The 20866-nt window shown below is 37.6% G+C and overlaps 1 protein-coding gene across 1 annotated transcript in view; it reads left to right on the top strand.

Annotated features, from left to right (window-relative positions):
- TTC27 (tetratricopeptide repeat domain 27) overlaps nt 1-20866 on the top strand; it is a 143354-nt gene that overhangs the window by 26199 nt on the left and 96289 nt on the right. The window contains exons 7-9 of the mRNA XM_033125352.1: nt 1792-1925; nt 9239-9351; nt 14152-14218. Coding sequence (XP_032981243.1) covers nt 1792-1925; nt 9239-9351; nt 14152-14218 — 314 coding nt within the window. The remainder of the gene's footprint in view (nt 1-1791; nt 1926-9238; nt 9352-14151; nt 14219-20866) is intronic.

The following is a 20866-nucleotide window of genomic DNA, read 5'->3' as shown; positions in this document are numbered from 1 at the left end:
ATTTTAAAGATTTTATCTTAAAAATTCAGTTTGACAACAAATTCGAAACTATATAGTTCCTTTATTCCTGGAAATGCCCCCTTTATTTTCTAATGTAGGTAGACACGTGTAGTGATGTATAGCAGCCTGGCAGTATGCAAGTGAACTTCTGACTATTTCGTTGTGGATGTGGCCCTTTAAGACCCCTCCGGAGTCCCAAGTTTAGTTTGGCCTTTCTCCGTTGCCCTCTCTTATAAATATCCACCGTGTCTTCCATCCTGCCTTTTTTATGTTCCTTCCGAACAGAAATTTTTGACTACTTTATTTAGATGTTCCCTCAATGTCTTAGAACACTATCTGGCATATAGTAGGTACTCAGTAAACATTTGTTAAGTGAAGAAGTAAATGACAAACTGTCTCTTAAAACTTGTTTCTTCTGAGTACCAAATAAGAAACAATGATTTCTTTTAATGTATTGCTCTGTCTCTGGTGTCTCACAATATAATTGGCTTTCAATATTGAATCCATTAATGAAAGTCAGATATCATCAGCTGGTCACACCATTTATACCTGTTGAACCTGAGCTCAGCATACCAAATAGTGACTTCCTGTCCGTGAGTGTTGAAATGATTGAACCTGTATGTCCTCCCAAGGCGAGGTCTAGATTATCTCTAAGGCTCTTTCTCAGCCCCCAAACTCCATGTTTCTTAGCGAGTAATATAATAAAATCCTTCAGATATCTTATGAGTTGCATATGAGTTTGTGGCCTGGTCTAGCTGTTAGCCATCTTTTATTCTATTGTTTGTGTAGGAAAAATTACTAAGTACTCAGTTTACAACTTTTGGAACAATGGCCATGTGAAAGTTGGAGACTTGTCTATATTTGAAAATATAGTTGAAAATAATATACCTTGTGAGGTTACTTTCACAGATTATGTTTTTGGGTGTCGTGGTCCTCCTAGGAGACTTTTTTGGGACTACTTAACAAGCTAATAGCACAGTGATCTGGATGGTCAGCTTTAACTGTTAGTGTGTTTACTAGTTCGTTCTTCTTAATTTTGTCCAAGTTAGGAGTGAAGAACTTAAAAGTACAAATGTGGTGCTCACAAGTATAAAATGAGAATCAGATTTTTTTTTCCATTCATCTGTAGCCTTACTATAAAGTAAGCAGTGTTAGACCATCTCAGTAGCGATTAGTATAATGTGTTTAAAAGGTTGATGTATAACATGGAGCCAGACTCACTGCAGGATAAAATCCAGACTTCTTAGACTGGTCTTTGTAATCAAGGGTCTTTGTAATCTGACTCTTGCCAGAGAACGGATGTTAGAACTTTTGCTTCTCTTAAAGCTGTTCTGCAGCAAGTTATTTCAGATACAAAATGAAAAACACTGTGGTGTGACATGAAGCCAGATGCTGTGAGAGAAGCACTGTCCTTAAGCTCTGGCTGTGGGACCGAGAAGCACCGTGATCTTACTTGGAATCTCCGCTTTTTCATGTTACATGGAGATGATATGATTTCTTCTACCCGTGACACTTAATGAATTTCTCTTTTGAGGGAATAGGTAGTTTGATGCAAAAGTAAGTATATAGAATCTGGTGGCAGAAATATTGGCTTGGAGTTCTGGCCTCACAGCTTACTGGCTTTATAACTGTGCAAGGCATTTAAAAATCATCAATTGGCCTCAGGTTTCTCTTATATGAAAGGGAGAGAACACCTTACAAATTCTAAAGCACTCTGAAAATATGGCTCTTTATGAGGGCGCAGTAGGTCTGATTGACAAATCAATTAACAGACTTTTATGTGTTTTTCAGGTGCTTTGGGAAAAAGGACACGGTTTCAGGAGAATTATGTGGCACAACTTATTCTAGATGTAAGAAGGGAAGGGGATGTCTTTCCAAACTGTGAATTCAGTCCAGCCCCGACGCCTCAGGAACACTTAACTAGGGTGAGTAGGATCGTGCGTTACGTAAATTAGCGTCTAAGTCTAACCAGGTTCCATAGGTGAGTTTCTTAGAACACTGAAGGGGTTGGGAAGAGTCTTCATTTTTGTCCCTTCTTGAGCTTTTTCAAGGTGGCTGGGGGGTGGGGGGGGGACCCCATGTTTAAGCCTTTTTTACCCTTAAATAGAGTTAAAATGGTGGTGGTCTTCTAGTCTTTGGTAAACATGAGTCAATAATGCAGTTAATTATGTGTGCCCCCCGCACCTTGAAGAAATCCAAAAGGCAGACTGGGTGGAGAATAATTTTTCTAGCTACTACCGTATTTGTTGCCTTACTTTTGCCTTCTGTGGATATTTTTGAACATTAAGAGACTTAAAATTTCTTGAGCTTCTTCCAAATATATAAACAGATGATCAGAAATCATTTTTACTAGTTTTCTGATCTGTCTTATTATTCTGTCATTATTGGGCTAGTTCCTGCCTTAGTATGTTTTTCCTGATCTGGCTAATGCTGTCTTTTCCCGTAACTTGAATTTATGGCTCTTGGTCAGTTTACCTACTTACGGACCTTTCCATCTGCTTCCATGGAGGCCATTAGCATTTATGCTTTTGTATCCCAAAGACCCTAAACCAACATTTTTGGTTGTTCTTTGGTTGATGTTTTTGTCTTTGAAGCCCCTGTCTTGCTACTCTTCATTCCAGAGCTTGCAGACAAATTTACCTTGGGTGCATTGAACACTAAATTCTCTTCCAAACTGAAAATAATGCCAAGGGGGCTAGGGATGGCAGCAGTCAGGATCCCATCAACGTAACATTGATGGGATGTTCCATACCTCCTGGGCTTACTCCAGTCCTCTGTTTGCTTTGTGAGAACTTCCGGGAGGAACAGCTATTGATTCTAAGGGGAGAAGGAAGGGAGGGAGACATTGAGAGAGGGAGGAAGGGAGGAAAAAAAGAAAGGAGGGAAGGAGGAAGGGAGGGAGAGAAGAAGGAAGGAAAGAAGGAAGGGAGGGAGGGAAAAATGTAGAAACTTAGGGATAAGACTACACAGGGCACAGCCTACACTTCCTGAAGTTGGTACAGCCACAGCTGGATTCATGTTTGTACGGCTGTGTTGATGTTGATGAGGAGGCTGGGCTGTAGGAAGCTGTCTAGCCTCCGTTTCCTTTTCGTATATACTGGACCCTCTTTCTTCAGCTGTTTGATGTAACCCAAGTTCCTCCCTAAGTCTTAGATTAACTGTCCTAAGCCTTTAGGCCATAGCACAGCATCACTTAGAAGAGATTTAATTCTGCAATCCAAACATTTAAATCAGTGATCTGTTGTTGTTTCTTCTCTTTTATTTGGAGTCCTATTGAAAATTGTCTCCTGTGATGATAAATATGATATGATGACGATTATGAGGAATGTATAAAAATGATGTACATTTTAATACAGAATTTATTTACTCATTCATATTTGAAATAAAATACATTCAGATAATCTTATGGTTTTCATTAATGACTACTTGAAGGTAGAATTACAAATTATGTGATACAGGTAGGTATGGATTATATAGAAACAGTTTCTACTCATGGATGGAAGATAGAATCGCTTATTTAATTAGTTATATGTCATATTTCCTTATGTCAAACACACTTTTAGATTACAAAATAAACCATCTGTTTAACAGTCGCTCACCAGGAAAGAAAGGAGCACTAATTATACCAATTGTAGTGATTACAAAATAGATCTTCATTAGAAATTTTATAATGTAAAAACGTATATCGTAGAGTTGAGGAAATGCAGTAATTTTTTTTTTTAAGAATAACTTTTTTTTTAAGACTTTTTTTTTTTTTAATTGGGGAAGGGGAACAGGACTTTATTGGGAACAGTGTGTCAATCTTAGTTGTGGAGGGTGCCATTCAGCGTCAAGTTGTCCTTTCAGTCTTAGTTGTGGAGGGCGCAGCTCAGCTCCAGGTCCAGTTGCCATAGTTGCAGGGGGCGCAGCCCACCATCCCTTGCAGGACTCGAGGAGTTGAACTGGCAACCTTGTGGTTGAGAGCCCACTGGCCCATGTGGGAATCGAACCGGCAGCCTTCGGAGTTAGGAGCATGGAGCTCTAACCACCTGAGCCACCGGCCCAGCCCGAAATGCAGTAATTTTATTGCCAGTGAGGAGCATAGTATTTCCCTTTGGGCCTTCCCAGATTTTCAATCTGTTATCATGGGGAATTACATAGACTAAAGCTATTTGATTTCAGGGTTTAATAGCCAACAATTAATTATGAGCAACCCCAATATGCAAATCAAAAGCAGAGCCTTTATTCTTTATTGGTCACTTGTATGGGGGAGGTGAGGAAGGAGGATAAATTAAAATATGTATTCACAGAAAACACAAAAACATGTGATCAGCATGACTGATAAGAAATATACACTGAATGCTGAATGTGGTGTGCCCCATATATTGGAGATAAATTATGTGCTAATTTCTTTTTTTTTTACATTAAGCATAATACAGCAATTTATTTCAATGCTTAAAATGAATACAAAGGGAAATAAAGATGACAAAATGGCACATACTACAACAATGTCATATATTTGATGGTATCAATGAATACACAAGGACGGTGTTAAAGATAGAACCAAATAATCCAAAATGTAACACTCATTGGTTTGCTGCTTCAACACAGCACACTTTCGGACAGGTCTAAAAGATGTCAAAATTAGTAGATGCAAAGTTAATTCTTGCATGTGATTCTAGCTTAAAAGATTTCAGAAAACAGATCTGAAATACCAGTTTTTGTTTTTGTCAGCTGTAATGTCAGGGATATGCAGAACAAGAAAAATTCTATAATACAAGAGAGTTCAGGTATGTCTTAGGTGGTTGGCCTCTGTTGCAAGATTGTACAAGGGTATGTACAAAAAATCCATACTAGTGAAATATCAGGCGTTTGCTAGGTAAACTAGATACACAGAGTTTATCACACAGCAAGGGCAACACTAAAAAAAAGAAATCTATCCTATGTGCACAATGACAATATAAGTATCACTTGAATAGTTCTGAAAGACTGTAGCTAATTTCTTGATTCAGTAGAATATTATGAAGTTCAAATGGGACTAAAGTAGAAAAATATTTTAAATTTGGGGCTTGTAAAACAGTTGTATGAGTTGGTACTGCAGTAGATGTATTTTGATTTCAAAAAGAGCTGAATAGGAACATAGAGAATCTTGTATGAAGATCAGAACTGTTTTGGTCACCTGTTTGTCACTGGCAAATAAATAAAATCCCGTTGCTAACACTGACGTGTCTCAGGTCTCCTGTGATGAAGGAGAAGGAGTCCTGGGTTGGGAGGAAGAGACTAGGGTTCCTGTCACATCATCACTGTGTAGCTTGGGTGAGAACCTGGGAGAGTTATTATATTCTTAGTTTCCCCATTGGCTTTTCCCACATTACACTTCGTTAAAGGATCAGATTAGTTTGGAAAGGCACTCTGCAAATGTGTTATTAATCATTGGATATTAACAAGCAGGTTGATGCAACACTATCAGGATGTGTACGAAGGTGAGAGTTCTGAGATACTCTAGAGCTGAGCTGTCCGATATGGTAGCCATCAGCCACACGTGATTGTAATCACTTGAAAGTTGGCTGGTCCATACTGAGATGTGGTGAAGTGTGAAAGACACCAGATTTCATTGACTGTGTATAAAAAGAATGTATAGTATCTAATTAATAATATTCTATTGATACATGTTACAAATGTATTAGGTTAAGTCATTTAATCTTTCTTTTCTGTTTTTTGTTTTTTTTTTACTTTTTTAACTGTGGCTGTTAGTAAATTTATAATTATATATGTCTATTTTTAAAATTACAAAAGGCCTGTATGGAAAATGGATGGCCACCAGGGTGTGCTGTGCACCTGTCAGCCTTGCCTTTGAGGGGTGCTGGGTCCGGGAGGAAGGGGCTCGTTCTTCAACGGAGGCCCAGCAGCCCCTCAAAGTTATGTGTGACTCCCATCAACAGTTGTTGGAGGTTGTTGTGCTCTTTCTTGAAATCTTGTAGATAGAGCTGGGCCTACACTTAGGATAAAATTGAGCATAAACAAGGAAAGCTGTTCCTTTGGGAAGGTTATTACTTACCAGTTAAGGGATGACCAGTTAAGAGGTTGACCTTTTAGTCATAGATAATTTCCAGCCTTCTGAAGCTGAAGGGGGTGGGAGCTCTACCCAGCTCCTTTTAACTCCTGATGTCTTCCTTGTTTTAAGTTACTTTCATTGAATTAGAAAAAAAATTTGTGAAGCTTTTTGAGGAAAAATTTGCATAAAATAAATTACACTTATTTTAAATGTGCAGTTTGATGAGTTTTGATAAACCCATGTAACTACCACCATAATAAAAATGTAGAACCATTTCCATTATGCCATTAAGTCCACACATATTCCTTTGCACTCAGTTTCCCTCCCACTGATCTGCTTTCTGTCACAGATGAGAGCTGTTTCTTTTCTAGACTTTCAAATAAATAGAATCATATAGTATGACTCTTCTGTGTCTGGTTTCTTTCACTTAGCATAATGTTTTGATATTCATCAATATTTTGATACCCACGGTTGGCTCCTGTTTATTGCTAAGTTATCCATTCACCTGTTGGTGAACAATTGAGCTGCTTCTAGTTTTTTGCTATTATGAATAAAGCTGCTTGGAATAGTTTTGTGTAAGTCTTTGTGTGAACATCTGTTTTTAATTCTCATGGGTAAATATCTAGGGATGGAAAGGCTGGGTTATGTGGTAAGTGTATTTTTAACATGTGAGAAGCTGCCAGACTGTTTTCCAAAATGGACGTACCATGTTACATTTCCACCGTGAATGCACTATTGCTGTACATCCTTGCCAATGCTTGATTTTGTCAGTCTTTTTAATTTTGCCATTCTAGTGAGTGTGTAGTGGTAGCTCATTGTGATTTATTTTATTTTATTTTTTATTAGTTTTAGGTGTACAAAACAATGTAATAGTTAGACATTTCACCCCTCACAAAGTGATAGCTCCTCTCCCCCAATCTATTACCCCTCTGACATTGTATATAGCTATTACAAATCCTCTGACTCTATTCCCCATGCTGTGCTCCTCATCCTGTGACCATATATATATATATATATATATATATATATATATATATGAAATTACAGTTGACATTCAGTATTATTCAGCTTCAGCTTCAGGTGTACAGCACAGTAGTCAGGCATCTACACCATTCATGAAGTGGTCTCCCTAATAAGACAAGTGCCCATCTGACACCCTACAAAATCTTTACAACATTATTGATTATATTCCCCAAACTGGTGATTTATTTTTTGATAATTCATTAAAAAACAATTTTATTGAAATATAACTTACATGTAGAAAAATTGACCCATTTAAATTGCACAGTTTGATGAGATTTGACAAACACACACATCCAGCCATTATAGCCAAGATATAGCCATTACTCTAAGAAAGTTCCACCAGGCCCCTTTGTAGTTAATCCCCCACCGCTCTGGCCCTACATAATTATTGATCTACTTTCTGTGACTACAGATAGTTGCCTTTTCTAGAATTTCATATGAATGGAATCATACAGTATGTACTCTTTTGTCTGGTCTCTTTTCCTCAGAATGTATTTATGTGGTTGCATGTGTCAGTAGTTTCTTTTTACTGCTGATTAGAATTCCATTGGATGAATATAAGATCAATCTATCTATCATCTATCTATATCTATATATCTATCATCTGTCTATCATCTATATCTATCGATCTATTTATCTATCATCTATCTATCGACAGACATTGGATTGTTTCCAGTTTTGGGCTATTACAGGTAAAACTGTATATAAATGAACATGTTATATAATGTTATAACACTGTGTATAAATGAACATTTATATACAAGTCTTTGTGGAGACATATGTTTTCATTTCTCATGGGTAACAACTTAGGCGTGGCATGGATAGCTCACATGGTAAATGGATGTTTATTACAAGAAACTGGCAAACTGTTTTCTGTGGTGGTACCATTTGCCATTTCTACCAGATCCTTGTCAACATTTAGTACTGTTAGTCTTAAATTTTAATTAATATTTCCCTGTTGACTACCATTGTCCAGGACTTTTTGGGTGCTGATTGGCTATTTGTGTATTTTCTTTTATGAAGTATCTGTACAAATCTTTTGTCCATTTTTATATTGGGTTGTTTATCCTCATCTTACTGAGTTTTAAATATTCTCCATATTCTGATACAAGCCCCTTTTCAGATATTTGTTTTGTAAATATATTCTTTGAGTCTGTAGCTTGGCTTTTCATTTTCTTTTCTTTTTCTTTAAAGTTTATTGGGGCAACAATTGTTAGTAAAGTTACATACATTTCAGGTGTACAATTCTATAATACACTATCTGTATCTCACGTTGTGTGTTCACCACCCAGATTCATTTTCTTAACAGTGTTTCCAAAGAGGAAGTTTTTAATCTGATGAAATCCAATTTATTAAGTTTTTCTCTGATGGCTCAGGTTTTTTTGTGTCCTAATTAAGGACTCTCTGCCTACCCCAAAGTTGCAAAGCTTTTCTCATAGGATTTCTCCTAGGAGTTTTTTTTACTGTTAGCTTCTACATTAAGGTATGTGATTAATTTTGATTTAATCTTTGTATATGGTATGAGATGGTGTGAGAGTTGTTTTTTTCCTAAATGGGTATCCAATTGTTCTAAAATCATTTCTTGAAAAGCCTTTCTAATGTTGAATCACCTGTGCATCTTTGTTGAAAATCAATTGACGACATAATGTGGGTCTGAAATTTTGGACTGTATTCTGTTTCATTCGTCTACATACATGTCTGTCTTCCCGTCAGTATCACACTGTCTTGGATTTGTAGTTATTCTTAAAATCAAATATTCTATCAAATCCTCCAAGTCCTCAGATTTTATTCTTTTTCAAAATATATTGGCTATTCCAGATCCTGTTGAGAAACAGAGTTGGGAGTTGATGTTTTAGATTAGAATTTAGAGGCAGAGAAGAAAGATCTGGTTTTGAATCCTGGTGCATCAGCAAAGGGGCTTCTGCATAGTAGGCTCAATTAATGTAACTATTATTCCTTATTATTGATGTCAGTACATTCCTGACGTACAGATGGCACATCCTCCATTTCTATACAGTAAATTTTCCCCAAATACATGTTTCACAAGAAAGCCTATTGACCACGTGAGACATTGTATAATCTTAAAAAGGTCATTAATCCATCCCTAGCAGTCAGTTGCATATAGTCTATTGAATGAATCAAATTTAATTTTTGGTCTAAATATTTTCTTTTGTCCACCAGAATCTTGAGCTCAATGATGATACTGTTCTAAATGAGATAAAGTTGGCAGATTGTGAACAGTTTCAGATGCCCGACCTATGTGCTGAAGAGCTTGCTGTTATCCTTGGAATCTGGTAAGTTGACTGACTTGTATACTTTGAACACCTTGCACATTGATTCTCTTGTGTTGGGGAAATCTTTATTTAGGAGGTCCCCAGAATTCTGAATGAAGAGGTTATCTTGTACTACTTATGAAGTTTGGGAAGAGTTGGGCAACCAATTAAAGGTTAGCGATTAGGAATCTCAGGAATCACTTGTGAGTTGGGATACTTATCCTTCCCTTTTTTCAATGAACAGAATTTCCTTGGTTAGCCTTAGCTGGGAATAGACTCCTAATAAAGCGTTTAGGATAAGTGAGAATGGCTCTTTTGACCTCTAAGGATATTTACATTTCAAAGGATAGAATTATTTTTTAATATAGAAACTTACTTATGGTGGAAATAGTTTTTCCTTTTATTTTTATATTATTTTCTCTTTTGAAGTAATTTCAAATTTGGAAAACTGTTGCAAGTGCAAGGCATTGCAAAGAACTTTTGAGAATCATTTTCCAACATGATACTCTCTCACCCCTCAATACTTTAGTATGTGTTTCCAATACGCAGGGTATTTTTGTATAATACATAGCCACAACGTTCATACTTTACTATCATTTAATACTCAGACCCCATTCAACTTTTGCCACATGTCCTAAAATCTCCTTTGTAGCACAGGAAACAGTCTAGAATATATGTGTTATATTTAGTTATTATGTCTCTTTAGTTTCTGTCAATCTGGAATAGTTACTCTGTTTTGCTTGACTTTCATGATCTTGACACTTTGGAAACTTTAAACCCAGGTATTTTTGTAGACTTTCCATCACTTTGAATTTGTCTGATTTTAAAAAAGATTATGATTAGATTCACATTATGCATCATTAGCAGAGATATCAGAGAAGGGAAGTTTTGTGGTTCTTACTGCATCCTAGCACAATTTTGATGTGTCTTACGACTGATGATGTTAGTTTTGATCACATGATCACAGTGGTGTTTGCCAGCCTTCTCCCGTGTAGCGCTGTTCTTCTTTACCTTTGTAATTAACATTATTTAGGCAGGTACTTTTTTAGACTATATAAATATCCCATTTCTTATCTGGAGATTTAGTAATGTTCAAAATGGTATATTTCACAAAGTTTCAATATTGAGGCCGGTTACATTAACAATAGGCAATTTAAAAAAATTTGTCTTTTTACCCAGTAGAGCTTATGCTTTCATGTGCACATCGTAGCATTTTTATCTTCTTTACACTAACAGTAGGTTTTCCTTTATTCAAAAGTTGAATTCAGCTCTATTGTCCCCTTTTGTTTAAAAGGGGTCGCATATATAGAATTCTGTTTCTATATCCACATCTGCAGCCCTATCACATTATTTGATTCCAGTGGCAGCTTTTATGCTTACTATTGAAAAATTATTTGTTCAATTCATAATGATGCTTAGTATCCAAACAAAATAAGTAGAAGCCATTTATAAGCAATAATATGTGCTAGGAATTATGCCATGTGTTTGCACATTGTCCCTCATTAATGTTCTAACAAGCCTAGAGGTTGTTATTTTTCTCCATTTTTCAAATGGAAAATCAGGGTTCAGATGGCTAAATGACTTGCTCAGAATTACAAAGTAGCAATTAGGGCTTGAATTCAGGTTTTACTGACCCCTAATTCTGAGTTCTCCTTTATGCTATTTCTTAGAATATTATTTTGGTAAATTCATAATTGTCGATTCATCAGGAAATTAAACCAGACCACATATATATACATTCTGTCAGTTGAGCTTTAGCTAGATTGACTTAGACTTCACAGTTGGGAGAAGACAGAAAACAAACAAACAATCAAGAAAATGCGTGTTTTCAGATACTGTTTTTCTTCCCCAAATACAATCTTGGTGGAATCTCAGTATACAGGACAGTGAAAAGTGCTGAATGGATTTCATGGGCAGTTTACATCTCCATTGCTTGGTAGAAGCTACTTGATTATATTCTAAATCTTGGAGCATCTGGTGCAGTTTATAGTCCTCTGGCTTACAACATCAATGATTTGTGGGACCTGAGTGCCATGGGGATTGTAAACAGTGATTTTGTTATACCGCCTGCTCTCTGTGTGATCCCCGTGGCCATTACTAACCCCTAGGAAGAGGTGACTTGGACAACCCATAGGATGGGTTGGTCTGGAAAGGAGACGCAGGGAAGGTGAATTCTTGTAGATGGTACATTGACGGAATAGTGCGGCTAGCTTCTAGCCCCTTGCCTTCCACTCTTGCCCTTCTCTGGCCTCCTGCTTGAGTTTGATTTTACCTGTAGACCACATGCTGGAACTTGCCCCATGTCTCTTATACCTCGGTATACTTGATTGCTTTTATGTAAAGTCATTGTGGGAAGAATTCCTTTGATTACAGCAATCCGTCAGTAATTTAGACTAGCAGAATAGGTAAGGAAAGGTAGGTAATTCCTTTAAAAATTAACAGTCTGATTTTCAGGCGTGCTTAGTAATCTATCCTAAACCTAAGTCAGTAAGTTATGGTAAATGGTGGCCTGATCCAGTGATTACGTTGTAATTATTTGTAATGAGCCTGTAGTATTTTATTTTCATTGTATGCTTTAGGCATTGAATTAAAGACTGGAATTTTGTATGTGAGAGGTGAATGTTGATCCATTTTGGATGAGGTTCTTACATTGGACAGACTTTTATGCTCCTGTTCACTCCTCTGAGTCTTAGAACTGAAAGGACCTTAGTGGTTAATTGGATTATCTTGCTAACTGATACGTAATTCCTTTGTGCAGTCAAACTAGAAATGTCTGAGTATGTCGGTGTGTGTATTGTGTACTTTTTAAACAAAATGATTTCATCATTCTTCTTCCATTCATTTTTTGTTACCAACACTAAAAATAGGTTCATTTTAAAATTATTATATACATATTTATGCTCATTATAAAATCCCCAATCAATATTGAAAATTACAAGGAAGTGGTACTATTTTGTGGGGTGGTAATTTCTTTTCATTTTTAGTGTAAGTAGTATTTACATAGAAAATAATTTATACAATATATAAATGTAAGTTATATAGTGTAATGAGGCTCTCCTTAGCCTGAGGAAGGTGGGGGGCTGTGCCCACCTTTGTGAACCCCATGGGTTCTCCTGTTGGTCCCCACGCGACTGCGTCTGGCTTGAGTTGTTCCTTCCGTGAGGAATCTTACTCGTCATTGACTGTCCAGTCATCTTTCTGAGACCAAACATGGAGGCATAAGGTGCAAACACAAAGGTTTAGCAAAGTCCCTGAAAGGATCGTCTTACAGACTCTCCTTTCTATGGGGGCAGGTAGAAGGAAACAAAAGGTTAAGCTGCTGCGTGGCTACAGTGTAATAATAAAATGAACCCACCACCCAGTTTAAGAACTAGAAGATCACAGAATCATCAGCCCAATCTGTGTGCTTCTCTCCCATCTCCTCCTTCTGCCTCTCCTCAAAAGGTAGCCGCTCCCTTGAATTTTGTCATTTTCTTGCCTTTTCAAAAAATATATTTACTCACATTTTTTATACCTCTGAAGTCGACTGCTCCATTTTGCTCCTTTTTGAGCTTTATGACAGTGGTATCTTATTATACATACATAGTCTTCTGTGATTTGCTTTTTTCTCTCATTGTGTTTCTATGATTCATTCATGTTTTATGGGTAGCTGTAACTTACTTTGCAGTATCCATTCCACTGGATGAGTATTTCACAATTTATTCGTCTCCTTTGGACATTTGGATTGTTAACAGATCTTTCCTATTGCATACAATATTACCATGGGTATTGTGTATATAATTCCTGGTATACCCGTTCAAGAATCTCTCTGGGTTCTAGTAGCTAGCATGGAATTACTGAGTTCAGGCTATGTGAATGTTCACTTTACAAGATAGTGTTAAAGTGTTTTCCAAAATTATGCTACCAAATCATACTTGGATCAGCAGGATCATAGAATTCCTATCATTCTGCTTCTTAGGGAAAAATTAAGAACTTGTCAAGTGGTTATAATAATATTTTAATTTTTTGGCATGAGATTAATAAACAGGAGCTGATGCCATATTAATTCTTTTCATTTTCTTTGTGGAGTGGCACAGACTGCATTTCTTTTTCCTACTAAATTAATTATGTTGACATTTAGTACACCAGCCACACTCCCCCCCCCCATTTTTTGCCCCCTTTTTCCGCCTCCCCCTCACTCCGGTTCAAGCCGTTGTTTCTCAGTCTATTGTGTAGGACACAGCTCCCTGGCTCATGCTGGTGTTATGCGCCTTACGCTCCCAACCTGGCTGAGGCAGTGGTCGCTCTCAGCAACTCACTGCAGCTCTCGCTGGCCGCCCACACTGGCTATGGGCCACTCATGCTAGCCACCGGCTGCTCATGGAAGCACACGGTAGCCCACGGCTGCTCACGCTGGCTGCCAGCCACTCACAATGGCCGCCGGCCACTCATGCTGGCCACTGGCCACTCCTGGCAGCACACAGCAGCCCAGCACACAGCAGCCCAGCTCCAGGGAAAGCCGTTGTTCACAATCTTAGCTGTAGAGGGCACAGCTTACTGGCCCATGTGGGAATCCAACCGGCAACCTCTGCGTTCAGGAGCACGGTGCTCCAACCACCTGAGCCACCTGGTCGGCCCACCAGCCACATTTTGTCAGTGTTTTATTACTTTTGTACTTATTTTTGTCAAACTTATATCTACATTTGTATATAATGCAATCATATTAAAACGTGCTTTCACGTATAAAATGAGTTTACTTTGCCTTTTAAAAATTATATTTCATTAGATATAACATGCATTTTAGAAATAATTTATTTTTATTATATTTTTTTTAATTTAAAGCACAAATTTCCAAAAGAATAACCCAGTTCATAAGTTAACTGAAGAGGAGCTGCTTGCATTTACATCGGTGAGTAATGTCTTCTTTCTTTCCATTTTCATTTTTTTTCCTTGTAAATTATTTTGCCTCTGGTATATTCTTGCCTCAGATTGTTCATATTGAAACACTGCTGCTTAAGGAAATAAGGGAACAAAACTTCATCATTTTAGTTTGCAAACTGCATCTATCTTGCTGCTGATTTAAACATAAGTAGTAGTTTTATTTTGTGCTTGCTTGGATTTGAGGGCAGTGATCAAGTATTTCCTGTTCAGTTTCCAGGGCATCACACATAATAGGTCTTCAATAAATGTTGAATGACTAAATGACTTGACAGAGCAACAGTTGATACCTTTACTCCAAAGCCACCAAAGTATGCAGCTCTTGAAAGACTGATGCCTGCAGGAGCAGACTTCAGGGAGCTTGGAGTGAAACCAAGGGATACGGCTCATAGAGGCTAAGGACGGAGGTGGTGTCAAGAGCGTGAGGGTGCTGTCAGCTGTCACCAGCATGGAGTAGTCAGGAGAAGGGGCTGTGGGCCTCGATAATTAGGGGCGTGTTGCTGGTCTCTAGGACAGTGTCAGTGGAATATACGGGTAGTCATCTCATTACAGAGACTTAAGGAGGGACGAGGGTGTAAGAAAATAAAGTTGATAAAGGTCACAGTTGGAAAAGAATGGCAATAAAAAAGGGAAGCTGTAATAGATGTTTGAGGGTTTGAGATCAAAGAAGGCTTTTCAAGAAGAGAAAGGTCACAGAGCAAGGCGTCAGCCAGTCTCTTTTTAGCTTTGTGGAGAAAAAGAAGATACGCGTGTATCTTTGATGAACACAAATTGCTTAAGATACATAATTTTTTCAAAGGCATTTTTATATCATTAGGAATCAAGTTAGAATTCTGATGTTTTCTTCCTTTGTTATTTTTCAGATAAGGCAAAAATAAAGTACTTTTATCTGATAGAAAGAAAAGCTTGCTTACTTTGTACTGTAACATACCTTTTGCAAGTTACTGTTTTCTACATAGCGTTTTGGAATTGGTTGGATGTTAATCCTTTGAGTACTCTGGGCGCCTCTTTTATTTTCCCACTTCTTAGAAATCTTTGATGTTTATCATTATAGCATGTCTGTGTTTAAGTGGACTTAAACACAGAGACTATGTGGAAATGTCTCTATTTATTCCTTACATATGCTGTGAGGAATTTGACAAGTAAAATGTTGCAAACATTAAAAAATATATACATGAAAAAATTATTACTTACCTCCCATTTATTTATGCAACTAATATCTGTTGAATACTTAATATATACCAGGCATGTGCTGGTTGGTCACTGGGGATAGAGCAGTAAACAGTCTTTTCCCTCTTGGAGTTTTCATCAATTTACATTCTTGTGGGGGAAGTACACAGTAGAGAAAGAGAGAAATAGGTGTTTAAAGAAGTGTGCTGGCGAAATGTAAAGCAGGGTAAGGTGGTAAGAATGGGGACCCAAACGGCTGTTTTAGACAAGGTGGTGGGGAAGGTGACCTTGAACTCAGGTCTGCATGAAGAGAGGCACAGGGAAGGATGTGGGGGTCTGGAATGGTGGTGAAGTGTAGGGAAGTACAGCGCTGGATGGGGACAAGTGTCTAGATGATAAATGATGGATACCTGGGTTTCTTCTGATGAAGGAGGTAAACAGATGTAGCGTATATGGGAAGTGTTCCTTCTGACCTCTCACGGGTCAGTAGTAGCATCTAGTAGGGACTGGTCTCATAAGCAGTTTATTATGGGATGTATGTCATCCACAGTTACCTGAAACGGCACCACAATACTCTATTTACATTCAAACAGTTAATTTTTTTAAGCTTTCGAATGGGTGGGGGTATATAGCTTCCTTTTTTAAAACCTTTCTTTTGTAATTCTTTTCTTTTTTAAAAATTTCTTTTTCCATTCTTATTTTTCTGTGTTGTGAGGTACTGCTGAAGTAATCAACTCGGATAACTTCTGGTGGTATTATAGTTAACTCATTCCTCCTCGCTTGCAATGAAGGTCATAAATTCAACTTTTGTACTTTCCCCAAGAGCTTTATAATACATAATTTTTTTGCTCTCTCTCCTCCTCCAGCTCTCTTCCAAATCAGAACTGACCTGAGAACTGATCTTTTTTTGATGACAGGGCTTTGAGCTGTTTGATGACAGGGCTTCATAGCGCTAGGCCCAACTCTGCTAAAGAGATGAATTTGTTAATCTCAAGAAAATCTTTAATTGGTAAGAAATAGGGCAGGGAACTTACATGTGAGGAGGGCTTTTAGGAGCCCTCTGTACTGTGGACTCTACACCCCATTCTTTTTTCTAATCCCAAAGAGAACATACAGAATATACCAGAAAAACCCAAATCAGTCCTCGTCAACTTTTCCTTTCATCTCCCAGTGCTTCCTCTTGTCCCTTCTTTGTGCATGATATTAAATCAGATAATAAGATGAATTGGAAGTGGCCCCTGGTTTTAATGAAGAATTTCATTGAACGTTATATCCTGTGTAACTCTATATCCTGTATATAAATATCCTTTATTTGTAACCTGTATAACTCCAAAAGAGTATTTGAAGCCAGAGGGAACACTTTTAGGTGTTACCCCACTTCTGAACTCTTGAACTTTTGTCTGTGCTTCTTTTTTTAACAAGAATATATTTGGGCTTATAAGTATTTATATGTATGTCTTTTCTTCGCCATAAGGCTTTAAACTCCCAGTTTTACAGACTGGGCTCTGTTCTTTGGGTCTTCAGCAAGGCCTGGTACTGTGCTTCAATGCGTTACTCGTAGCTGTTGCTCACATGTATGCAGAATAAGAATGAATGAAATATGCTAGAAATCCAGACAGGCTTTATTTCTGTTCTACAGCGTGGTGCTGCGTTGTTCCACTTAGATCTGCAATTTAGGTAGCATTACTTTAACCTGGTGTACCACCTCGTGTATCCTCACCTAGTGGTAAGAGTAACCACTTACTTCCCCTTTCTTTTCTGTAAAATGGGGGAAGGAGTGGTGTGCTCCTCCCTGAGCACTGAAAACTTGTTTTGAGGATCAGATTATAGAACGCCTATGAAAGTACTTCAGTGAAAGTAGAGGTTAGTGCACCCACAGCTCTCAGTGAAGAGCCAGGCCATCTGGTCACTGGCTTGTAGGGAAATATTCCTGTTTTCCAGGAATAGGATTTTTTAAGTGCGTAAGACCTGTTTGGAATTGGCTATATAGATGTGGGAGAGAAGGAGCTGAGAGGAAAGAAACAGCCTTCTCTGTCTTGCTGGGCATCCATTTCCTTGCTCTGGCCGCAGTGTTGTTCGCCTGCGACTGGGGTTGTGAACTACTGAGGCTGTCAGGTGGCTTCCTTTCTTGATCGAAGAGCAAATACGGTAGAAGCCTTAATGCTCCTTCCAGAGGGCTGTAAGTCCCCAGAGGGAGAGGGACTGTGGTTATTGGACATGTGGTAAATAGTTATTGAGCAAACAAACGAATGGTTTATTGATCCTGAATTTCATTTAATTTTAGTCAACTGTCTTAAAGTTTACTAAAATGATGGTGAAGTCTCTTTTTTCCAGAAAATTTTGCCAGTGTTTTCATGTTAGTGCAGCATGTTGAACTATATGAGACATGTTGAGAAAATGTTTTAATTCAGAAGTTTGTCCTAAAATACTTGACTCTTTTTAAAATTGTCATTAGGTAGTGCTGTTTCTGAGATATTATATCCGCACATTTCAGGAAAGCTGAATGAGTCATAGTGAAAATAACCTATATTGTTTAAGAGAACCTTTATGTTGTATTGGCCTGATAATTTAAAATTAGCTGTGGTATCTACGTTATTTCCTTTCAGATGAGCCTGGTCAGTAATGCTTATAATTTCCTCTCATTGTTCAAAATGGGAACAATTTAGTTCACTCAGACAGGTGTCTTAGTTTTAACTGGAAAAAGTTTTGCTTAAGTGTGAATTGATGTTGGCAGCCTGCCTTCTGACTGTCTGCCTGAAACCCCAAGGTCGCTGTAAGTGAAAAATGGAAAAAGACCTTTGGAAGTTACACATTATATTTTATGTATTTTCTCTTTCTGCTATTAATTTTAAAGCTATTTAATAAATACTTATTTATAAACATAAAGTAATTTGTTAGCCATTTTTACAGATAAAATGATCACCTATTTTCTAGGGCATACTCACATCTTAATTTTTTAAGATAGGTGATAGAACTTTTTGAGATACTTCTGATATTTAGTTTGTATTAGCATTACATGATGATATGTTCTATAGTCAGTATGACAGCTCAGGATTTTTATTTTCTTTATGGTTTGAATATTTGTCTCCCAAAATGTTACTCTGTACGTTTTAATTTAGTAGGCATTCATTGATAATGAACCCTGTAGCTACTCGGTTATTACTTGGTAACTTTTAAAGAAACAGGAGAAGGGTATATGTTATTTTTTGTATCCATTTGTGCCTTAACTGTTAAAAAGCGGGCTTAATAAATATTTTTTGATTGGAGTTGAACTGAGTTACTTGTAAATATCTTATTTCAGGAATAGAATGAGTAATAGGACTTGTGGGATCCTATAAGACTCTTTTCTTACCACCATCTACTTAGGAAACTGCTACTTCTTCCATCACAGTTAACTGCCTTAAGGTTAATGATTATTTGTGGGTGTACTTTTAGTCATGTTGAAGTAACTGGTACTGAATTTAAACTCATTGTAAACATCTACAATACTGGACAAACTACAAGGTCTGACAATTAAGTTCGCGAACTTGTTGCAACGATATTGCTAACCTTTTTTGATATCAGAGGGGTTATTCATTATGAATTTGTACCAACTGGACAAATAGTAAACCAAGTTTACTATTTGCAAGTGCTGAAAATGAAAAGGCTGCGTGTAAAAGTTAGATGACCTGAACTTTTCAACAATTCATGGATCTCACATCACAACAATGCACCAACTCACATGGCGCTGTCTGTGAGGGAGTTTTTAGCCAGTAAACAAATAACTGTATTGGAACACCCTCCCTACTCATCCGATCTGGCCCCCAATGACTTCTTTCTTTACCTGAAGGTAAAGGAAATATTGAAAGGAAGACATTTGATGACATTCAGGACATCAAGGATAATACAATGACAGCTCTGATGGCCATTCCAGAAAAAGAGTTCCAAAATTGCTTTGAAGGGTGGACTAGGTGCTGGCATCGGTGCATAGCTTCCCAAGGGGAGTACTTCAAAGGTGACCATAGTGATATTCAGCAATGAGGTATGTAGCACTTTTTCTAGGATGAGTTCGCGAACTTCATTAAGATCCGACCCAGATCTTACTATGTAGACTCTAGTTGGGGTTAGTTTTGACTCTTAGGATCTAACACAGATTGTGGATATTAGAATGTTTGTTGAATTTTCCCCCCTCAGCCTTAAGAGTCAACATACAGAACAAACAGAGGGATAGTGAAGATAAATACAGAATCTTAAGAGTTCATAGGGCAAAAAACGTGTGTAGATCATAGCGTAGTAATTGACATCTAAAAATGTGGTATTAATATATGATTTCAAGCAACTTCTGTTGATGGATATAAATATAGTTAGTAGAATTTAATCATTTTAAATCTGTAAATGCCATTTTTCATAGTGTCTATATCAGTCCTGGAGATTAAACTATTGGTTGTGTGGACAAATGTTAACACTTGGGTGAAGGGTATACAGGAATTCTTGGTATTAGTCTTGCAACTTTTCTGAAAGAGAAAATAAGCTTGAAAATAAAAAGTTAAAGGGAAAAAAAGAAACCTCTGGCACAAAACTATACAAAAAATGAGCAAAGCCTATCTATGGCTAGATAACCATTCCTATTTTGGGTTGAAGATATAAGTGGGTTGCCCAGGCAACTGTTAAACTTCTGTCAATCTGCCTGTGTCTCTTACTGAGTTTCAGCCTTGTGTCTTGCCCCGTATTGTCTTTAGTAACAAAGGAGATATGGAGAAGTTATAAAGTGAACCTAAAGACATAGATTAAAATAAAAGAAAGAAGGGGAACCATGGACTGGAGATCAGAGGCTTTCACTCCTGGCAATATGGCAGACAGGGTGCTCTGAGAGCCTGCCTGCTGCAGAACAATTAAATCCATGGCAAGGACACACTTGTTAAGACATTGCTGGTCTCAAAAAATATAGAGAAGATGTCTAAAGAGTCTTCCCACCTGACTTAAGTACATCATACATGCACAGCCATACAAAAAGAAATCAGCAGCTAGGGTCAGGGTCAGACATGATTGGCAGTGTGCTGGGGCTTTGACAGGCAGTGTGAGGGATGGAGTTACCTGAAGTTACAGCACTTTCAGAACTTCCCCCCTGAGCCAAGACCCTGGAGAAGGTCTGAAGTGATCCTAAATTCTGGTGCTGCCTGGCTGTGGCAGTAGACACCATCTCTAATACCAAAATAAAATTGAGCAGTGAGCTCACAATTAAATACCAACCAACAGAAGAGAAGGCGAGCCACCATGATGGAGAGTCAACAAAAACACCAAATAATGGATTAAGGGACAAGTTGCAGTTTTCTGATACGAAAGAGCTGTGTAGGAATGTTTAAGGAAATACAGGACGGATTCACAAAGATACCTGAAAATCTTCTGTTATTAGACTTTTATGTTTTGGAGGAAAAAAATGTAACTTTTAGAAATGATTTGAAATTAAAAA

This window comes from Rhinolophus ferrumequinum, chromosome 13, assembly GCF_004115265.2.
Source record: "Rhinolophus ferrumequinum isolate MPI-CBG mRhiFer1 chromosome 13, mRhiFer1_v1.p, whole genome shotgun sequence".
NCBI classification, from domain to species: domain Eukaryota; kingdom Metazoa; phylum Chordata; class Mammalia; order Chiroptera; family Rhinolophidae; genus Rhinolophus; species Rhinolophus ferrumequinum.
This window is presented reverse-complemented; position numbering and strand designations above follow the sequence as displayed.